The sequence below is a fragment of the Prinia subflava genome, chromosome 21 (assembly GCF_021018805.1).
Source record: "Prinia subflava isolate CZ2003 ecotype Zambia chromosome 21, Cam_Psub_1.2, whole genome shotgun sequence".
In the NCBI taxonomy this organism is placed as follows: Eukaryota; Metazoa; Chordata; class Aves; order Passeriformes; family Cisticolidae; genus Prinia; species Prinia subflava.
In genome coordinates, this window is record NC_086267.1 from 3,124,139 (window position 1) to 3,146,650 (window position 22,512).

Genomic DNA, 22,512 nt, shown 5'->3' on the forward strand with positions numbered 1-22,512 from the left:
CACAAAACTATCGCCAGCGGGCACCTGCTGCTGCGGCTCCCCGGGGAAGCGACCCCGCTGCCGGGGCACGGCGGGGCGGCTCCCCGGGGACACCCGGCTAATCAGCCCCGGCCCCTCGGGGGTCCCCGCGGCCGCCAGCAGCCCCTGTCAGGATGCATTAGGAAGCTCAGTTAACGATGGGATGTGAGCTAATTAAAGCTCCTTTCGTTTCGTGCGGCATAGCCAGGGGTGGGGAGTGCTGCAGGGAATCTCAAGGAACACGTTTGTGCGGTGGGAAAAGCCGGCGGCTCCTCGCGGTTGTCAGTAATTTGGAGAGGGTCAAAGTTGATGTTGCTCTGAAAATGAGAAGCTGATTATCGCTTTTTGCTGATTTAGTATTTTCTAAATTAAGATTGTGTTGGTGCTGGTCGGAGTGCCAGGGCTTGTTGCTCGCCAGCTTGGCTGGGTTATAAATGCCTTGGGGGCTCAGCCTGAGCTGTCCTGTCTGGTTAGGACTGGATAGAAAAGTTGATTTGATGTAAAGGAAAGTGTAAAAGTGTAGAGCATGTAAATTTAACTGAAGAATTTAAGAATTCACAATCTTGCCTGCTAAAATGCCCCAAGTAGTTCTTAAGAGACTGACCAAAGACATGGCAGAAGTATTTTGGGGAACAGCTTCAGACCAGTAGCCCCCTTTGAAAGCTGCCAAATAAACACCTGTTATGTTTTCAAATAAAAGCATTTCGCTTTTTAGTCCCAGTATAACACACCATTGACCTCAGTGGAAGGAAGGGAGGAAGCTGTGTTTGTTGTCTGTGCATACTGATGGCCAGTTTGTAAAATCCAATATATACTGCTTCCACTCTATAACAGTGTGTGTACTGATGAGTAAAGAAGCTGCTCTAAAAGTTATTTTTATGGTAAGTCACAGAAATACATTACATGTCAACCTGAGACACTGCAGTAAAAGCAGAACTGCAGAATTTACTGGACAAATTTATCTGTCCCACTGCACCCAGTCCTTGTGTATATCCAAGAATCCGGCAGGGCTTTTTGATTTTTGCATTTTCTAAAGAATAGCAGCAAGGTTTGAGGATGAAGTTTTTTAACCACAAATCCTAACAGCATGTATATATGTCTCCTTAGCCTGGAACATGTACACTGTGAGGATTTTTTGCCTCCATTGGTAAATGCTCAATTTGAAACTGTTGCCATTTACTGACAGACATCAGCATAGAAATTGGCTTCCTCTAAAATACCTTTAAGAGGTCGTAGAGTTGTGGGAAATAAAAGGGATTTTTATTGATGTTGCTACAACACAAATGACCACGAAGGATTGAACTCCTTTCTAAATTAGTTCTGCAAAGCAAAGAAGAGAACCAAATAAGTTCTGGGATTTCTGATTTTAACACAGTTCATTGTGAGGTTTGCACAGAAGTTTTAAGTGATCTGTATTTAATTTCATCACTTTCTCCCTTAACATCCCATCTTGGAATGTTCTGCTTTGCTCAGTCAATAATATTTGTAGATGTACCATTCTCTGATGCTAGAATTACAATGGAATGTTTGGACTCAGATCATAATTGTGTATTTATCCTTTTGGGATGTCCTTAGAGAACCAGGCAGTGCCAAGAGCTTAAAAAGACTTTAAAAGATTACTTAAACCTTATTTCCATGCTGTGTGCTTCATGCATCTGGCTTAGAAGGAACAAGCAGTCCAAAGTCGAGTTTTCATTTGCTTTGAATTCTTTCTTTGCCCCATAAGCCTTAATTGTTTGGCACCAGCTTTGGTTCACAAACACTCTATATGGGTGTTTTTGTTTTTCTTCTATTGCTTGAAACAGCAAGGGATATGTAGTCAGTGGTAAAAGGTTTCTGTGGTAAAACTTCCTTAATTGTTGTGCCTTTAAAAAGAAAAACAAAAGACCAAATAACCCAAAACACGAATAGATCAGTTTCTTGTACAGATAGTATTTCATCTGCTTTTGCAGCTCTTGGTGAATAGTTAGCATTGATTGTTGGCACTGTGTAAATGTAAAACAAGAAATGATGAATCATTGATTTACTTGACTCTGCAGAGGAGGAGGCTGAGCCCAGCACGCCCTGGGCTTGCAGAAGTGCAGTAACATCTTCAGGGATGGTGGAGGGCTGAGAGTGTTTGGCATGCTCATCCAGAGGTTGTGTGCACTAGTGTAATCCCCTGGGATTTGGAGGAAAATGTCATATTTGTCCCTCCTGAGGAGGATGAGTTCATGTTAAGCAGGTAGGCTGAAGGGTGGTGGGGTGTGTTTTCTGCTTGCAGTGTGTTACCAGTCAGTAATTTCATATCATACCTGAACTGGTGTGGGATGAAAACCAGGTCATCCAAGTGTTCAGAGTGCAGACCTGGAAGAAAAGATCAGTGTCCCTCTGTAGAAGGAGAATGCAGGAAAATCCATCTGCTTTGAGGACAAAAAGGGTGAGAGGAGGCAGGGTGAATTCTTGTGAATGAAGGAAGATGAGTGCTCAGCTTCCTGGGGCTTTTAGGAGGGGCTCTCCTTCTGTCCAGGCAAAATGGATAAGGCAAAGCATTAAACAACACGTACTGACGATAAGTTGAAATATTTTAAGTACATGAAATGACAGAGCTTTTAATCAGTAGTCTGGAAGGCTTCTGTTCCCCTCTGTGTGGAGAGGCCAAGTTGACAAGTAAAATACTGTGAGTGCCTTGTGCAGACTGGCTTCATCCAGAAACACTTGGAGCCTTTTGGTCTGGAAGCAGGTAACTTTCCTTAGCTGAAACAAATGTATTGTGTTGCACTTCTGTTTCAAAGCAAAGCATGTCTGAAATGGGAAAAATTCAGAGATAAAAGACCAAGTGAGTAATTTCTTTTTTTCATCAGCAAGTAGACAAAGAACTCATTATGAAAATTAGGGTAGAGAAGAGGGAGCTGGTTTTTACAAGTCCCTTGATTAGTTTCATGTTTGTTCCACAGTCTGTTCAGTTGTGTTGGCATTTACATGGTCTTGGGTAGGCTTTGAAGTTACCAGGTCACACCTTATTAACAAAAGCTGAGGAAGACAAGGGTGGGTCGAACTTTTGGTGTCACCTTTGTTTATCTGGAGCCTATTTGCTGTGTGACCGGGTTAACAGCTCAATGAGCACCGTCTCTGCTCTTTCACGAGTCTTAAAACCTCAGCCTCAGCAGCTGATATTGCACTCCCCAAAGGAGGCATCTAAAAGCAAGACACAGGGGGGGAAAAGGCAAGCCTGCTTTTATGCTTCAGCTTGTTCAAATCTCCCTTCAGAGTTTCAGCTGGACTTAAACTGCTTAAATTTCTAATGCTTGCTTAGGTATCTGATCCAGAGGTAATGGCTGAGGAACTTGTTCTAAATACAGTGATTATAACATAAGTGGGCAGGAGGTGTTGTGCAGGTGTTTGGTTAGTTGTGGGTTTTTTCTGTTAGAAATCTTTAATTTCCTTATTGTATAGGTAGATACAATCCTATTAGCTGAAACAGATCTCAGAAACCATTTCGGGGTAAGTATTTCTGAGGTGCATAGAGAAGTTAAAAAGCAGTGTCAAGTTGTGATCCCCAGCAGGTACCTGAGTGATAAGGATGGATGTAGGTGTGGTTCAGGTCAGGAATCAGGGTAACTGTGACACCACAGTCAATCTTTATTCAAATATGAGTCTAAACCTCACAAAAAAAGGTTGCCTCACTGCCCAGCAGCCCTTCCCACCACTTGCTAATGCCTGTGGAACATCCTGTTTTATCTTCCCTGGCATTTCACCTCTAATTGGCAAACTGCACTGCAGAGCAGGAAGGGGCTGCTCCCAGCTGGAAATGGCTCAGGAGGGACCCGCTCACTGTGCTCACCCAGCAAACCTCTTGGTTTGCTTACAAATGGTGCAGATGGTGACAAAAGTTTGGCTTCAGTCTTTATTAAATGAGGCCAGGAAACAAACAGTCCCCGGGGTGTGGGGAGGAGGAGCTGCTTCAAAAAGTGATTCAACATGAAGTTCATGTTGAATTACTAACGTGTGCTGAGTTCAGATTTTGTCACCTGAATCAGGGCAAAATGGAAACATTTCATGGCACGTTTGCTACATGAAAATCTTTAAGTTGTTTTGCTTACAGCTGTAATTCAGTGCTGTTTTCGAAATAACACAAACAAAAATGTCCCTGTTTAACGTTGGGTTTACAGCTAATGGAGTTTGACTTTTAAACTATGTGCATGGGATTTTTTTCTTTTTCCTCCTTACTAAGAAAAATGCACTATTGCATTAAAATTCTGTCTACACACAAAGAGGATTGCTATTGACAATTAGGTGTTCTCTGTGTAACAGAGGAAGGGATGTTTGAGGAAAGACTGGATTGTATTTGCAGGAAGAGATGAGGCATTGGAGCTGGAAAGTGTGAGTGCAAGCTGGGGGGAAAGCTGTAAAGAGAGATTACCAATTCTCATCAGTAAATTGGTTTATTCCTTCTGGCTGATTGTCCAGTCATGCACTACTATAACTTCCAAGATGTGGTCTTGAAAAATCATTTTCAGGTTTTGAGAGATTCTATAACGAGGTTTGAATTTTGAAAACCTGTTGAGCCTTTCAGTTTTTTATAGCAACTACTCTAATCCTTATAAGCAAAGTATTTTTTCAGAAAAACCCTAACCTTAAACACGGTTCACAGATAGTATCAGGTCGGTTTGTGTTTCTAGGCTATTTTTTTTTAAATAACGTCTACATTAAGTTCACAATAAGGTCAGAAGTAACTCAGTCCATGATCACTATGTTCTGTTTAGTCTCCATATGATCAAGTCACAAGAAAGGTCATGGGATTTCATTTTCATCCTTGTTGTTAAAATCTACTTGTTTAGATAATTGGAGCCACTGGACTGGTTTGTCTTTGAGCTGAAAAGGAGTGTTTCAAACCAGGACATTGTGTCATTAGTGAAAAAGAAACACAGCCTTGGAAGAAATGGCAGAAAAAGGAGGGGAACTTCATTGTGGCACTGGGCCCAGAAATGAACTCTTTGTCCAGTTCTTCTTTAATCTTCAGTCTATCAGGGTTTCCTACCAGGTCTCAGTTGTCCTCTGGTGCACACCCGAGCCACGGAGGGGTTTCACTGTAGCTGCTGTGGGTGCAGAGGAGATGGTCCATGAGGCACAGGCTGGTTGTACACAGTGAAGTCGTTGTTCTGGCAGAGCTGTGCTGGTGCAGGGCACTGGGACCAGCCCTCCCGGTGAGTTTGCAGCGGGAGCCCCTTTGCTCTCTCTCTCTCTCTCTGTCTCTCTCTCTCTCTCTCTCTCTCTCTCTCTCTCAATCTCTCTCTCTCTCTCTCTCAATCTCTCAATCTCTCTCAATCTCTCTCTCTCTCTCAATCTCTCTCTCTCTCTCTCTCTCTCTCTCTCTCAATCTCTGTCTGTCTCTCTCTCTGTCTCTCTGTCTGTCTCTCTCTCTCTCTGTCTCTCAGTCTCTCTCTCAGTCTCTCTCTCTCTCTGTCTCTCTCTCTCTGTCTGTCTGTCTGTCTGTCTGTCTCTCTCTCTCTCTCTCTGTCTCTCTGTCTCTCTCTCTCTCTCTCTCCAGCGCCCCCTGCAGCCGCGGGGAATCCCCGCAGCCGCCCTGCCCGGCCCGGAGCCCCCAGCGCCCCTGCTGGCCGTGCCCGGAACTGCACCCAGGGGAAGGAGCCTGCCCAGAGAGCGCCGGGGCTGCGCTCTGGGTTTGGCTGTTGTGTGACCATTGCTGGGGTTTGTTTGTCTTGCTGTACATATATATACATTAGTAAAATCCCATATCTTTTCCTGAAAGTCCTGTCATTTTGAAGTTGTAATAATTTGGAGGGAAGGAGGTCACATTTTCCATTCCAAGGGAGGTTCCTGCCTTACTTGGCAGTCACCCGTCCTTTAAACCAGGATAACACTTCCCAGCACAGCTGGGAATCCTGTCAGGGATCTCTCCACGTTGTGCCATGAGTGTGGTGTGGCTCTCACTCCTTCTACAATGCAGCCACTTCTACCCGGAGTTACTGAAAAGAATTCAATTAGCTCTTAAAAATCTTGTAGTTTCACAGCAAGCATATTTACCTTGAAGCTTTGCATATATCTTTGCAGAGGAAAAGCTTTTTATCTAAATAACATTCCTTTTAGATTTTCAGGGGTTGCTGTTGGGTCATGGGCATTGCTTTTGGTGTGTCTTTCACAGATTTGATTTGTTTTGGCTTGGCCACAGTAGTTGGGGCACCTCCTTGTCACCTCAGGATTCCAGTTTCATGTGTTGATGTAGTTCTGAGCTTTCTCCATGGCAAAAGGCTTGGACAGATTCTGTTATGTATCAAAATGAGTTGTATAAACCTGCATTTCACAAGTAGGATCCAGAAATTTTCTGCAGTGAATCTACTTAGGAAAAACAGCTTTTGTTCCTCCAATAACAGGAAAGGTCTTCTCTTGCAGTTTGCTGGGACTTTGTCAGATGGTTTGGGAAAGACCATGGATAACAGACACCAGACAGAGCGGGAATACATCCGGTACCACGCCGCAACCAGTGGGGAGCACCTTGTAGCTGGAATCCATGGACTTGCACATGGTAACCCTCACTGTATTTTAACTCATATCTCTCTTAAAAGGGCTGATCAGATTGCAGATAACTGCTGGCTGTCACTGCTGGCTGTTTGCTGGCAGCCTGGGCAGTGGAGCTGTCACAGGTTTTATGCTTGAGTTTCAGTGCTGGCAGGTTGGGGTGGGTGCACTGTTTGGTTTTCAAGTCAACAGAAACTACATTTAATAATCAGAGTTTTTCACATGTAACTGGAAGTGAAAGCTCTTTTTGCAAATTAAAATGAAAACGACAAAGAAAGTTTATCCAAAACATCAATTTCTTTGTGGAGGCATGAAATACCCACACAAACAGGTTTTTTGAGGGCCAGACATTAAAAAAAAAATTGTATGGCTGGGTTGTAGCTTTCTTATGTGTGCTTTAAGTTCCAGAAACTTGAGTTTCATTAGAATCAGTAAATCAGTTTAAAGTTGCATTTCACCAGTTGGGTTATTTTGTGGGGTTTTTTTCAGTGTACTAAGAACTAGAGACATTTATTTGTGTAAAGGGTAGTGGACTAGTTTTAATTTGGCCAGAACTTCACATCGATTTAGTTCATGATTTATCTGTTGAAGAAGGTTAAATCAATACAAGCCAAGTTTAAATCAAATATTTATATTTTGCATCATCTTGGCTCAGTTTGTTTAAATGTTATTCTCACAATGTAACTGTTGCAGACTGTGCAAAGCAGATTTGGCTTTCACTAAAAGAGGATCTTTTCTATGCTGAGAAAAGTCTTTTTGCTTTGGTCATACAGAGACTCTGCACTGTAGGTGTGAAATGAATCATGAAAGTTCCTCTCACACCAGTGTGCTGAACAGTCTGACATAAATTGGTAGAAACACAGGAAATCCCAAAATATGTGAATCTTTGCTGAAAAGTCCATTATAAAAGCAGTTCACTGTATTGTATTATCCAGTAATTGGTGTGACTGTTCTACTCCTAAGTCTGTGGCATTTTTAAATGCCTCCCATTCAGTTTTTTGAAAAAATAAAGAACTGCTAATTACTACATTTCAACAGACAGGATTTAATCATAAACTATAGTTACTCAAGAGGAGAGCTTTAAATACTTTGTGCTTCTTGAGTCTGGCAGTTTAGATCTGCCTGGTCTGTACTTGAGTTCCAGACCTCAGAGGAGCTGCTGGAAGCTGGGCAGGTGAGTGTTTGAGCCAGGCACTAGAAACTGATATTTCAATCATGGAGATGTGAAATCTCCAAAGTGTGTTCACAGACTGTTCCAAGTCTTTTGAAATCTCAGTAGGTGCTTGATTTCTCAGAGCATTGAGGTTCTCAGGAAGGGAAATGTGCACAAAAATGTCTGTCAGCAGTATCACTGTTAAAGTCACTTAAACTGAGTTTAAAGACAAAGTGTCAGTTTAAAATAATTGACTTTGTCCAGTGGAGAAATGCACTCTGTTGTTTTCTGTCTCAAATTGTACCAGCTTTTATCATGATCAAATTTTTTCACATCCTAAGTAACCACTTAACCTGGGCAGTAGATGAGGACTGCTGGTGTAAGTGCAGCTGGAAATGAACCAGTACAGAAATACTTTTAAATACACATATTCAATGCTGAATTAAATCTTCTTCTGTGGGATAATACAGTCTGTACATATGCATAAGTATACTGCATATAGAAAGTATAAAGTTATTGGTAATGTAATTGAGTTTGGAAGTTTGTGTATTAAATTAAATGCACAACAAACAGCGTAGGCAGAGAGCATCAGGTGGATGACGTTCTGTGAGTTCTAGAGCCACTAATTTTGGGCTTCTCTGCTGCCTTGTCTTTGCCAGGTATCATTGGAGGATTGACAAGTGTCATAACATCCACGGTGGAAGGTGTGAAAACAGAAGGAGGGGTCAGTGGTTTCATATCTGGCCTGGGCAAGGGGCTGGTGGGCACCGTCACCAAGCCCGTGGCGGGAGCGCTGGACTTCGCGTCGGAGACCGCGCAGGCAGTGAGGGACACAGCCACCCTCAGCGGCCCCAGGTCAGCCTCCAGCTGCTCCTTCTGACCAATAATGCTGTAAAAATGTGTATTAATTAATACATATTTTTATTAATTTTATTTAATTTTAATTCTTTTATTTAATACACTTAATTTAATTAATTAAGTTGCCTGCTGCAACTTCTCAACTGATCATCTCTCCTCAGGCGAAGCAACAATAATCAAAGTTAGCATGAGCTGTTAGCAGCCCCTTTTATTCCATTTTATTTAATAGATGGCATTTGTTGATACTCTAACAAAAGTGAAATTTGCTTGGAAAAGCTGCAACATAAAATAGGAATTATTATTAACCTATACCATTAGATGAAGCAAAACGTTTTAGAAAGGCCATATGTAGTAAGACTAAACTTCTACCACTGAGTTCTCACACAGAGTTGAAATGAAGGAGTTCTCCCTGCTCACCTCCAGCTTCCATTTTGCTGTAGAAAAACAGCTCCTGGAAGGTTTGAGGAGTTCTGTCATCAATACAGTGCCACTATGTTTTAATTTTTATTTTGTGCAAAGGTCTCAGTTACGATAGGGAGTGGCTGTGTGCCCCTATGTGCGTGTGCCCTCCTGTAGCTGTCAGGACAGATGCTTTGGCTTCTTCCTGTGCTCAGTTACTGTGGGCTCAGCAAAGTAACAATGGCTCTGCTTAAAATAAATAAGTGTTCATTCGTACTGACTGTGAGTGTGGCAGAGGGAGAGGACCAAGGTCTGAAAGAGCTGCTCTGAGAGGAGACTCTTTGTGCTCTTTGTGGCCAAGAGTTTGCTTTGTATTGCTGTGCCAAGATGTCCTCTTGTATGTACATGAGACCTGTGTGCTGAAGAAGTGAAACAAAACCCTAAGTAAGTTTTGTTGTCAGAAATCTTGGAGAAAAATGTTTGGAAAATGTTGAGCTTTCTGCTTGTTTTGTCTTCCCATTTGGCTTTTCCATTTCCTGTGTTTTATTATGCCACTCTAGGAATTCTGAAGGGTCTACATCAGGGTTTCAGTAAATAATAAGTTTGATGAAGTGTGAGGTGCATGAAGCCTGAAGAATGGCCCTAGGTGGGCTTTGTTCTGAAAATGGAAGTGTGTACATGTGTGTCTTACATATTTGTAAGACACACATGTACAAACTTATCTTACAAATCAGACTTACCCTGATTTGTAAAACCAAGAGATCAAAGATTGAAATTCAGTAGCTGTATTTGCATGCACAAAAATGAGAACTCTCTTTCTCATCCCTGGGCAAATTCAGTGTTTTGCTTGTCCATATCTTAATTTTGTGACTGCACAGGTTGACTAATTTATATAAAGATAGGGAGAAGCAAACCTGTCTGTGCTGTTAGCTGGATTTCTGGTTGAGCCGTGTGTCTATTGTAATTTGTTTCAAGAAGCACATATTTGTACAATTCATGTTTTGACATGGTTCTGTGAGATACAGCCTGTACACGGTAGGTATTATCAACAGTTGCCAAAGTGGACAGCAGCTGGGGAGGGCAAGAGGATCTCCAGCCAGCCTGATTTTGGGCTTGTGTTTCCTCTGGGAAATATTTCTCTTTGCCTTGTTAACTGTCACTTAAGAGAAGATGTAAAGATAGATGTTATTGCTTCCACTAGATTTTGAAATCTTGTTGTCATGGATGAACACTGTGAAATGATGTTGGTGTCTACACACAGTCTGTCAAGTTCTGACCCAACAACCTTTTACAAGAGGAAAAAAAAGAAAAATGGGGAAAAGCCCCAATCTTTTTTGGGTTTTTCAGCTACTACAATTCTCCAGTCTACAAAAGTCTGATCAAAACTTTTTTCAGATAAACAAATGTACTTGAGAATATGTAGACAGTGGATGGGGGGGAGGTGGGACCAAAATGCCACCTCCATCTGTGAGCAGCCTCTCATTCGTGTTGTGTTCGGTGTGTGGGGTTTATGTGCTTATATCATGAAGGAGCCAGCTCGTTCTTTTGGGGGTTTGAGAAGCCCCCCAGGACAAAGATCTGTGTGTTCTCCAGGCTGCCATATCCCGCTGTCCCTGCTGTTTGTAACTGCTCAAGTATGTGTGGTTTGGAGCGGGGCAGAGCAGCGTTCCAAGGCCTGAGCTGCTGCCCTGCCTGGAGCAGCCTGGGCCCTGCAGGCTGTGCCAGCCCCAGCACACAGGAGCAGCCTGGGCCCCATGGGCTGTGCCAGCCCCAGCACACAGGAGCAGCCTGGGCCCCATGGGCTGTGCCAGCCCCAGCACACAGGAGCAGCCTGGGCCCCATGGGCTGTGCCAGCCCCAGCACACAGGAGCAGCCTGGGCCCCATGGGCTGTGCCAGCCCCAGCACACAGGAGCAGCCTGGGCCCCATGGGCTGTGCCAGCCCCAGCACACAGGAGCAGCCTGGGCCCTGCAGGCTCTGCCAGCCCCAGCACACAGGAGCAGCCTGGGCCCTGCAGGCTCTGCCAGCCCCAGCACACAGGAGAGCCTTCCCTGCAGGCTGTGCCAGCCCCAGCACACAGGAGCAGCCTGGGCCCCGTGGGCTGTGCCAGCCCCAGCACACAGGAGCAGCCTGGGCCCCGTGGGCTCTGCCAGCCCCAGCACACAGGAGCAGCCTGGGCCCCGTGGGCTCTGCCAGCCCCAGCACACAGGAGCAGCCTGGGCCCCGTGGGCTCTGCCAGCCCCAGCACACAGGAGAGCCTTCCCTGCTGGCTGGGACATGGCAGGAGCTCATCTCCAGTGGGGTTTGAACACCTGAAGACTCAGGAGTTGATGGCAAGAGCTGTGTGACCTTACCCCGTGCATGTTGCTGGTGCTGCTGCAAAGCTGACTCAGCCAGCTAATTGCAGTTGCATTTAAATAGCAGGATACGTAACTGTAAATTATAGGCCCCTTGCAATTCTCTAATTACATAGTTGAATTTTAAAAAAAGCTCTGCGTTTCAGCTGCTTTACTTTAACCATCGGATCAGATCTGAGCGGGATGAAGAATTTTAATTGAGGTTGTTGGCTTTCCTAAAAGACGTAATCTAATTCCAGCAAAGTTCTTGAATGGAATGGAACAGTTTGCAGCATGTGTTGTGTGATCAGGCTACATGGACATGAGTCTTTTTTGTCTTCAGATGTGTTGATTTGTGTTGGAACCTGCAGCTGGCATGCACCATGTGTTGGGAACATGGAGCCAGAGCAGCTCGGCTGAGGCACAGGTGATGGCTTGAGACCTTAGGGGGGTTGTTTCAAAGGTGATTGGTTTAAAGGGCAGGAAAATACTTTTTAAATCAGACTTTAGGCTGGACTTTTTCAAGGCTAATCTTACAAACTTATCTAATTCTAAAGATGCCCTACTACTTCCAAATTTGATGCAGAAGAGAGCATAAAGCAGTTGCTGAAAATGCAGCATACATCTAATTTATAAAAGCCTATGATTTGATACCTTTATTGAGAGGGTTTTATGTGTTCCAAGTACTCCAGTGTCACATACAACAGTTCTGATTATTTCCATATTTTTCATATACTGCCAAAAGTTTTAAAGCCCAGTTCAAAACAGGAAAGCTGTTATGTCTCTGGATCTGTTTGGAGAGCTCTCGCCTAGAAACGTGTTTTATGTCCTGGTGCAGCACAAGTAAAGAACATTTATATTTAGATGTGTGTCTAACCTAACAAGTAGTGCAGGAAACTGCCTTTATGGCTTTCTCTCAGGCTTCTGCCAGGTCAGTGCAAGTTTAAGATTATTCTTGGACTGTTTCTGCAAGGGTTTGTGTTCTTTTCTGAGTCACAACGTGAAAATTAGAAGTAGATAATGCTGTGACCTCCCCAATTCTGATGAATTCTGTCCACGAACAAGACTGTTACTAGTAAAGAAAAGTTTAAAATTGGAAAGCCATTAATGGTCACAGAAAATTGTTATGTAACTGTTTGATTCTTTTAAATATATTTCATGTGGAAAGCAGCAATCTGTGCTAGTTTTTCCTCTGCTCATCACTCAGAGTTATGCAGTGAGGTTGCAAAGTTTGACGCAATGTCAAAAGCAGATGATTACAATTAAAATTTTTTTGCCTTTTTGCATCCATCCCTGTGTTAGCTGTGATTTGTACAGTGAGGTCAAAAGCAGTGTGGTTGAGAGCGTGAGTATCAGTGACACAGAGCAGAAGTAGGAAATATGTACCTCATTGTATGGAGACAGCCAAGATGCTGCCACGAGGGTCTCAGGTTTAACAGACAAATATTGCTTGAACCTTTACACTTCTGTATGTGCCCCAGACTGGGTCCTGACCTTGGACTTCATCTAGATCTGACTTGACAAGTCTTTACAATAATGTCATTTATGGGCCCTTCTGGTCAAGGGGATGTTGTTACTCTCCTGGTAAGCCCTTTCTGAGATTTTCCTGGGAGCCAGAGAGAAAATGTATTTATCAGTCTAATCAATAAATTACTTGAGGAGTGTGATTTCCTTCATATCCTTTGTGGGATAAAGGGATAAGCTCCCAGTCTTCATGCTGATGTTTTCTTCGAGCAGATCTGTCCATTCCTGTCCCTGTGCTCAGCTGTAGCCGTGGGCTTTTCCTCACTGCCAGCCCGTGCTCAGTCACTGTCCACCTGGATTTTGTGGTTTACATTCTTCTGGCATGAGCTGATGTCCACAGTGTTCCCCTGCTTTTGTGGAGGTGCTTTGGAATCCCCACCTGCAGGTTCCCATCTGTGTGGAGTGAAAAGGGCCCATCATCCCCTGCACTGGGACAAGGCACCCAGAACTGTCTTGGTTGGTTTTACTGCCTTATCCCATTGCAAACTGATGCCCATTTTTCTGCTTGCTCTTTTGCCCCAAGAGGTTTTGTGTTTTATTTGATTTTACTGCTTTGCAGGTATCTCCTTGTCATTTCATGCTTGCGTTCTGGATTACTTTTCCCCAGAAATGCAATGTTGTAGGTTGAATCCCATTTAATTTCCTGCCATATTTCTGACCTCTTCAGGTCCTTCAGTAACTTCAGTGTCCTCACTGGGGTTTTAAATGCCTCTTCATTTGTCCTCCAAACACAATTTTACATCTCTAGATCCTTGTAGTTAAGCAAACCCGTGTTTGCAGGTTTTGCAAGACATTTTACAGCTCCTCAGTAGATGCTTCTTCTTCTGTGGCCAGTCTAACCTGCTTGGTATTGTTCTGTTAGGTTTTATTTTATCACTGGTAGCTTTCTGTAGTTCATTTGGAGATCCTGGCGTTGTTCTTGAAGTGTCTGCTCTTGCTTGTTTCATAAGTGAATGTGGATTTCTTGTGGGAGAAGCAGTTCCCCAAATGGAGCCCTGTTTCTCTTCAGTGCGGCTGATTTAATCTCAAAACCTTAATTTCTTTCTGAAAATGCACCTCAGATAATTTAGTGTCTTAACTAGAAAGAGACAATAATCCACCATCTAAGACCTAAAATGATTTCTAAATAAGTGAACCTGCCCTTTGGAGTGAACAGAAAGTGGTTCTCTGTTCCTTTTTCTATTCAAGGAGTGCTTCTTTCTTCATGAGACACTTCTGGCTTCTCTTCTGGTTGGTTCTCTTTTCTACAGCTCTCTTGTAAGAATGTGTTAGGTTTTCTTCTTGTTTCTACTCAGATTTTATTTTGCAGAAGTCCCTTGCTGTGCATCAATAAACCAGTAGCGCTTTTTGTCAGTCAGGTGCTGATGGTGTTTGCCTGGGAGTGGAATCTGTCAAGACTCTTTGCCTGTTCACTCTTCCTGAGGGCAAAGTCAACTCCCCCTAAAGCTCTCTGGAAGGGTTCAAGCAGCTGAGGCTGGTGGAGACTCCTCTGGAGTGCCCAAAGTCAGGAGAACTGAGGATGGACTGCGAGGCCACCCCACATTCCCGCACTTCTGAAGCTCAATGTGTTCATACAGTGCTTAATTACACTTAGTATTTCAAGAATAAAACTAAAATTCTCAAAGCTGAGAAAGTGAAGTCAAGCCTGAGTACCTCTGTGAGAATGAAATACAGGGGGCAGCTTTTCTTCCCTTTTTTTGTGTGCCCTCCTCCAGCACTGACAGGAGGGCATCTCACAGTTTGTTCCCTTTGCCCTCCCCCCTGGAACAAAGAGCTGAGGGACAATTTCTTGGGACTGCAGGCTCTGTTCTTCACAGTAAAGCAGGATTTGCTATGCATGACTGAAGATATGATGCACGTAGTTAGTTTGCATTGGGTTTCTTTTGTGACCCACAGGATACAGTAAAAGCAAGATGAAGCTTTAAAACATTGAGTTTGCTTAATGATATTTTATTACAGAGTCAATAACCCTGGAGTCTCATGTCTAAAAATGTCACAGTTTCTAGAACAATACATTGTCCATTGTTTGTGCCCAGCAAAAGTCCAGATGATTTGGAGAATCCAAGCTGCACTGACACATCTCCCTTTCCTTTTTAGAGGGTTGAGTGCTTTAACAGATTTTTGTTTATTACTGCAAATACCCACTGGATGTCTGAATAATGTTTCCAGGAGGCTGTTCCTGGGGATCAGTACTACTAAACACCATTTATGTTTAGAATACTCAGTTGTGTGCAGGCAGTTGTCATTGTCCCCTTTTCTGAACTTAACTCAGTTTAAGTATTTGGAAGGAATGGAAGTTAAAGCCATGGTGTTTGGATCTAGAGAAGCAACATAATCCTACATTAATATTATATAGATGTGGTTCCTTTCACATCTGCCTATAGGAATATTTCTATGTAATAGGAGGTTTTTGGAAAAAATAAGAATAACGTTTTTGAATTAGGCTATGTTCAGGTCTTACACTTCACATGTTACTTGGATTAGTCTCTGGAGCTTATGAGCTTGACTTGGAGTAGCAGTCTGGGACAGGAAAACCCCAAAACAACCCCCTTACCTGTTTGTAAAAAGACTTTTTTTTTAAGCCTAAGAGTTTTAAGTTGCTGAGGCTGTTCAGCATCCTCACATTGTCCTTCTGGGCTTTTATGTACACTGCATTTAAGGAAGAAGCTGTAGATGGTTTAAATTCCAAAAAGGAGGGCTAAACCTTTCATTAAGAGTTGTGTAACTTTTTGTGTGTAAACCTTTTTGCTTTGCCATGACAGAACATATTAAACTGAACAAAAACCTGGCTTAAGGAAATGGTGCAGGCCCTGTGTTCTCCAGTGATGACACGTCTGTGGCATGAAACAGGGAGCCTTTGGGAGGGCCTGGCTGTCAGTCTAAATCCCAGCACCTATTCTGTGAGCAAGAAGGATTTCCCACTAAAACATTGGTGTTCAACTTGACATTTGAGGGCAGAAAGATACCCTGGATGCTTTTAGACTCTGGTCAAGGAACAGAGGCACTGCAAGGGAGGACAGACAGTGGAGATGGAAAACATTGAAATGAACAGTGCTGAGAAGTTACCTGAGCATAAAATGTGAAATTGTCTTTTTCTTTAGATGCCCATTCATTAGTAGCAGTAAATAATTTCAAAAGGATGAATGAACGCAGAGTTCCCACTGTGGAGGCCTCCACAACCCCCAAATATTTCCTAGTGCCATGTTAAAGTAAGGGCAGGTGCATTTCCCTCCCTGGTGAGAGGTGCTGCATCCAGTGAGCCACGTCCAGCTCCTGTTAAACTGTGCCTGGGCTGGGCTCAGTGCAGAAATCTGGGTTCAGATTCAGCTTGATGTTCCTGTGTGCAGTAACTGGTGTGGAAAAGGTGCAAATTAATGAGGGGAATGTGTTGTGTGGTGTTAGTGTGGTCAGGTATACAAGGAGAGCTGGCTGGGAATGGACATCAGGGGTGCAGAACTTGCTCCCTTTCCAGTGCAACACGTCTGGAGGCCATGGGAAAGTTTCTTGGGGCACACAGACATTTGTAGTAGGTGATGAATGTTTTCCAATTCAGTTAAATCCAAGATACTGTAACATTGGCCTGGCATAGTCCATCAGAAATAGAAGCAATTATGAACTTCCTTCTGAAAAGAGCAGATAAATCCTTTGTTGGATTTACCACAGATTTATTCTACCACTTAAACTTTGTGTGACATGAAATATGGGCCTCACAAAGTGGAATTCTTATTCTGTGTGCCCTCTTTACTGTATTTAGCTGTTAACTCAAAGGAATGCAGCTAGACAGGGAGAAAGTTTTATGTCTTCTGGAAATACTTGTATTTCTAGAGCCTGCATGTTCTGTCTAATTATCTTCTATTTCACCCAAAGCTTTAGGACACACTAAAAGTAAAAGGAACACTTCTTACTGTTTTGCCTTTTTCCTGTTTTCTGGCATTAGTGTGATTTCCAGATCACATCATCTCTGCTAAAGGCTACTGCTGTCTCGGTGTGTTCTGTGTAACACTTGCCTTGGGTGGAAACAATTCCAGAGAGCTGCAGATTTAATTAGTCTGCATTGGTGCCTCCTAGAACACAATTGGAGAGTCTTTGGAAAAGGAAAAAAATCCTAATCATGCATGACCATCAGCAGGACCAGCTGAAAGGTCATGGGAGATTGGGCCATGAATGTTTGCAGTGGAATTCACAAATCTGCCTGCTCAGAATGAGGTGGGGTAAGCTGGGAGCATCTTCCCAGCAGGAAGGATCCAAGGCTTCCTTCAATGCTACCAAGTCTGCTGCAATGTACCAGGAACATCTCCTGCACATTCTGTGAGTTCTCATGCCCCTTTCTCCAGGGTTTTCACTTCGTACAAATAGCAGGAAAGATGAAACTGGTGTCAGGCAGCAGGAGTGTGGGGTTTGTTCGTGTACAGGTGACAGGAGCTGCTCACCAGTGGCTGTGTCACCTGCTGGCCTGGGACACCTCTGCTGCTGCCACAGGCTGGAGCCTGGCACAGCAGCTCTGGAGTGGCTTCTTGGGAGCCTCTTAATAGTGATGAAGGTAAACATGGATATTTTGTGTGCTGAAGGAAGAGTCCACAGGCACCTTCTGTTTCCTGAACAGCTACTGAGAGTCCTTGGGGTTTTCCATGGGTGTATTTGCTTTTGTTGTGCAGATTTGGAATAGTCTGTTTGCCTTCACTCCTGGTGCTTTTGCCTTGAGATCACATTAGAGGTTCCTTACATCCTTACTCTCTGATTTTGCCCTGGTTTCAGCTAGGATGGAGCTGTTTTTTCCCAGCAGCTATTACAGTGCTGTGTTTTGGATTTGGAATGAGAATGGTGTCAGGAGTGGGATCAAGAAGTGCCCTTTATTTACAACAGGAATAAAGCTTTGAGTAGAGACTGTCTGAGCCTATCCAGAGGTGGATTTTTTTCATCTTCAGACTAAGTATAAAGAAGTAGGAAATGCCCATTTTAGACAAAATAAAAATCTTCTCTCTGTACTGTATGCCCAGTAATTTTGTGCCTTATTAGAATTTCTTACTACGTTGTAAATATTGGGTTCTCTGAGGGTACTCCATGTGTTTAAAGTGGTGGAAACACTAAATTTTGTTGCCGTTTGCACTGACGGGTTATATTTTCAAACAAAGGAGATACAGCATTGCTTTACAACTAATCCCACTTTTAAGCAATATTTTAAGGCAGCTTAACCAAGGTTCAAATTTATGTAGCAATTACAGGACAGCAGTTACTGAAAGCAGGAGAGCTGGGGGTGCTCAGGTGCTGCCGGGCTGTTTTACCTGTTTGTGGACAGACTTTCCCCTTTGTCACTGCCGTGAGGTTTTGTGTTCAGTCCCAGGCCGGAACGGTAGATGGGAGCCCAGGGCCTGCTGGGATGGGGTTTTACACTTGTGCTGTCCTTTTGCCCTTCCCCTGAACTCTTTTCATTTCAGTCATGAGCAAACAGTCAGTGCCTGAACTAACAACCCCGCAATCCTCCAAAGCACGCTCCTTACAGTACCAAACAAAGGGAGGCCCGCGTGGGCCGGCCCAGGCCAAGGAATGCAGCTTCGGGGTTCTGCTCCATAAATTTAACCAGCACGACAAAAAGGAGATAATATGAGCCTTCGTGATGATCTGAAAGGGGGAGGTTTGTGTCCCATTGATTGCGGTCTGGCGCAGCGCCAGCCCCAAGCCTGACCGACAGTTGAACCATATCGTTAAGGCGTGTAATACAGCTCGAGCCTTGTACAGCAGCCAATGAGTACATATCCAGAGGGCAAAAGTTTATAAAGAGTCGAGGCTGTCCTGTTTAACCCTCTCACACTGCCTGTAATATACACTGCTGCCATTCACAAATAGGCACTTTGCTATTAAAATGTAAACCTTCGACTTTCTGTGCTTGGAAAACATACACGTGTGTCTGATTTCTAATGTGCAGCAGATTTATAAAGTGATCGTGGAAAAATATGGAAAACTGATTCTTTTTTTTAACCAAGAAAAAAAAAATCCAACCCACTTTTGTTTCAGCACTGCTTCATCCATAGTTACTTTTTTGTTCAGAGACGTCTTCTGGGTTGTTCTGCAAACTCTTTCATACAGATGGAGCTATTTATTGCCTTGATGTCACCTCATTTAGCATGTGGCCGGTATTTTTATAGATAATTTTTTCACCTAATGTTGCTGTTAACATGTGGAATGCTCTTTATCAGTTTTGTAAGTACAGCCAGTTGATCTGAATTGTTCTTGCAACTGCAAACTTTAAAAATCAAAACAAACCTCGTGGGTAGCTTTTTGTTGGTTCAGGTCTGTGCTAGAGCACTTTGCTGTGCCTGTTGCAGCCCCAGGTGTAGAAACTAGAAATATAAAAGGAGAGTCAGAAAGAGAAGAAGCATCTCCAGTCGTTAGAGTTGATTGACACAATCCTTCATGCACAGCCAGAGTCACTGTCCTGATGCTGGGCAGGGCCCCTGGTTTGTTGTTTTCTTGGTTTTTTTCCCCAAGTAGAGTTGCTTTCCCAGAAAGGCAGGAATAAACGTGGAAGCATTTCTGTTAGACTGAAGTATTTCACACTCAAAGTGATCATGTTTGCATTTGCTACAAGTGGATATTGCCTGACCAGCAGTGACAGGACCATTATAAATGTGACTCCCCATCCCTGGCAGTGTCCAAGGCCAGCTTGGAGTGAACCTGGGATAGCAGAAGATGTCCCTGCCCATGGGATGAGCTTTAAGGGCCCTTCCAGCCCAAACAAGTCTGGGATTCCATGGGCACAGACATAAGAGCAGTGCTCCATCTGCTACAGGCCCTGCATAGTATTTAATACTTTAAACCTGCATAGTATTTAGTATTTTAAACCTTTGCACAGTGCCCCTGAGGCTGAGCAGTGTTATGGTCCTGGGCACTTTGGTTTCTCTAAAGCTCCTGTTCTCAGACAGGTGTTTGCAGGAAATCCCTGCTGAAAACCATCTTTTACATCGAGTCAGGAGGTGAATGGGAGCATTTTTCAACACTTTGCTTCAACAAGAAGCTCTTTAAGGTGACAGCTGCATTCATCCCTGTAATCAGTACAGGAGGAGTCTGGGGGAAATTGGAAGCTGGGATGGCAGTGTTATGTTTTGTCAACTTCTTAAGCTTGATGATACCAAAGTGCTGGAGAAAGTGTGAGTTTTGCTGCACAGCTGTTACAGCAGAGGTGGGGCGAGTCCCACAAGTTGATGCCCAGAGTGCAGCTGGTGTCAGTGCTTTGTGTACTGTGCAAGCTCCTGCACCTTGTCCAGATGCTGCATTTGTAATATGGATGTCAAAATTAAATTGTGTCTTAATTAATCTCTTCTCAATTCCTTTTGAACTTGGAGCCTGATGAGGTTATGAACAATGGCAAACCCAGGGACTAATTCTTAATTTGTTTTGATCTGCTGTACAAAAGAAAAGGGAAGGAGGAGAAAAGCTCTATCTCCAAGAAACTGGCAGGAACAACTTCCATGATAAACAGTTGCTCCTTGAGCATGCTGTACTCTCCTGAAGGCATGTCGGGTCAGCTAAAGGTCTGCAGCATCTGAGCTGGGAGATCCCTCCAAAGAGGAGGGATTTGACTGTAAGTGGGAGGTTTTAACCCTAGGCACCATTTATTTGCATGTTTCTGCCTGAAACTAGCATTTTGGGAGCACGTTTAACAAGCACAATATATTCCATGCATTTGCTGGAATAAACGGCGCATATGAGCTTCCTCAGATCTGCAGTCAGCAGGGAGCTGTCTGGCTCGTGATTTTACACATTCCTGCATCTAACTGAGACATTCTGATGCCAAATCCAGCACTCAAGTGCCTGCACCATGTGTGCACTTTAACACACCTTAGCAGCATCTGTGCTGGAAGCAGCGAATGGATCCCGTGGCAGAGCTTTGCTGATCTGTGGGATTTTAGTGACCTGCACCCCAAATTCCAGCACTGGGTGGGAGGCAAATGCACTGTGACCCCCAAAACACAGCACCAGTGGGATCACCAGGGAGTCTGGATTGCCACATGTTTTCCTGAAATTAGGCCCAAGGCATTCAATGTTCTCAGAGCTGGCACATCAAAAATCTGCTGGCCCTCCCCTTCTGCTCAGTAAATTCAGGGAAAACTCCTGCTCATCACAAGGGTTCAGCACATGAAACAAAGTTAAGTGAGGAAAGAAGGGTGGAAATAGTGGATTTTTAGTGCTGTGCAGAGGTGTGATGTGCACTACAGTCCCCATTACAAGTGCCACACGTTTGTTTTCATTTGTTCTCCGTGTGTTCCCAAGCTCTGGCTGCAGCACTGCGTTTGTCACTGTGATGGCTGAGTTTTCAGATCCATTTTTAAGGCATAAATTGGTCAGCATTTAATTGGTTCTGGCACTCCCAAGTGTTCCTTGCTCTTCATGTCTGTGGCACAAGCACCGTCCTCATTCTGCATTTCATGGAAATAATGTGCAGGGGATGATTCATGTGATCCTCATGGAAGGCTGCAGGTCAGTCTGGAACTCAAGCAAGTGCACCAGGTATTTTAGTTGTGTATTTTATAGTAGAAGATAAAGGTTATTCCTCCCTTAACTTATCAGATCATGTCACTTTTAATGTCTGAAATGCACTGAAGCCTCCTCAGACAAAGCACTCCCTGCATTTAGGAAGCAGACTTTTTCCAGAGCCAGTAAGAGTTTGATTTTATTATTTCTTGAAAATACCAGCAGCTTTTGTATTCTGTCTTACATTACCTGCCATTTTCCCTTGTTTGAATTAAGATTGTTTTATAATTATTTCAAGGGGATAAAAATCGTTGCCAGGCTGAAAGTCAGTATGCCAAGCTACAGCCCAGAGCAGGTTTTTGTCACTAAATTTTATGCAAACCTTAAAAAAGCTAAGTTTACAATGGAAACCCTGAATTTTAGCTGTACCAGAACCAGCAAGTTACTGCTTAACTGGGCTGGGGTACCGAGGTGGTGAGACTGGACCTGTGCTGGTGACAGCTGCTGCAGTTCTGGCAGCAAGAACTGGGTATGGCTAAAGGAAATGATTCCTGGAGAGTTCTGGGGGGAGCCCCGGGGCTGAAGGATCCCTTGGGAGGGAGCCCAGGGCAGGAGCACCCCAGGGTGTGGCCGTGGGGCTTGGCTGGCAGGCAGCAGGTCAGGTCTGAGGAGCCTCCACTCAGTCCTGGTGAATCCACTCCTCAATTCCATCTCCTTGCACTTAGAGCTGTTGTTTGTGCAGGATTTGGGGTGTGCGTGCTCAGGCTGGGTTTTTGAACAGATCTGTGGTTTCCAGTGCTGTTCTCTTACCCAGATGAGAAATCCCCCAGATACACATTTGAAATGAAATCCAGTGATTGCTGTGTTGGTCATGGGGTTTTGTCCATGTTGGTTTTTCTCAGAAGTTGCTACATTTCCTAAAGCTGTGTTATGATGAATAATTATTCTGGGTGTGATACTGAGGAAACTGAAAGATGTAAATTTGTAAATAATTTCTAAATCATTTTAGAATAGGGATGGTTTGTTTTAGCAGACCAACAGCTTTTGATATACAAAGTTTGAGGCATTCTGAATTTTATTTTTTAATGTCTTTGTCAAGGTACTCAGGGTACACTTCAGGGAAATTTTTTAGGTCCAAGAGACCATCAAAGATAAGTAACAGTTGTTGTTCTCAAAACCACTGTGTATTTATGCACCTCTGCAGGAATCACATCTACAGACCTGATGGTGAGAACCT

The 22,512-nt window shown here is 43.7% G+C and overlaps 1 protein-coding gene across 4 annotated transcripts in view; it reads left to right on the forward strand.

Moving 5' to 3' along the window:
- VPS13D (vacuolar protein sorting 13 homolog D) overlaps window positions 1-22,512 on the forward strand; it is a 94,226-nt gene that overhangs the window by 63,271 nt on the left and 8,443 nt on the right. For all 4 annotated transcript variants that reach the window (XM_063417483.1, XM_063417485.1, XM_063417484.1 and 1 more), the window contains 2 exons: window positions 6,412-6,544; window positions 8,350-8,545. In XM_063417483.1, the coding sequence (XP_063273553.1) occupies window positions 6,412-6,544; window positions 8,350-8,545 (329 nt within the window). The remainder of the gene's footprint in view (window positions 1-6,411; window positions 6,545-8,349; window positions 8,546-22,512) is intronic.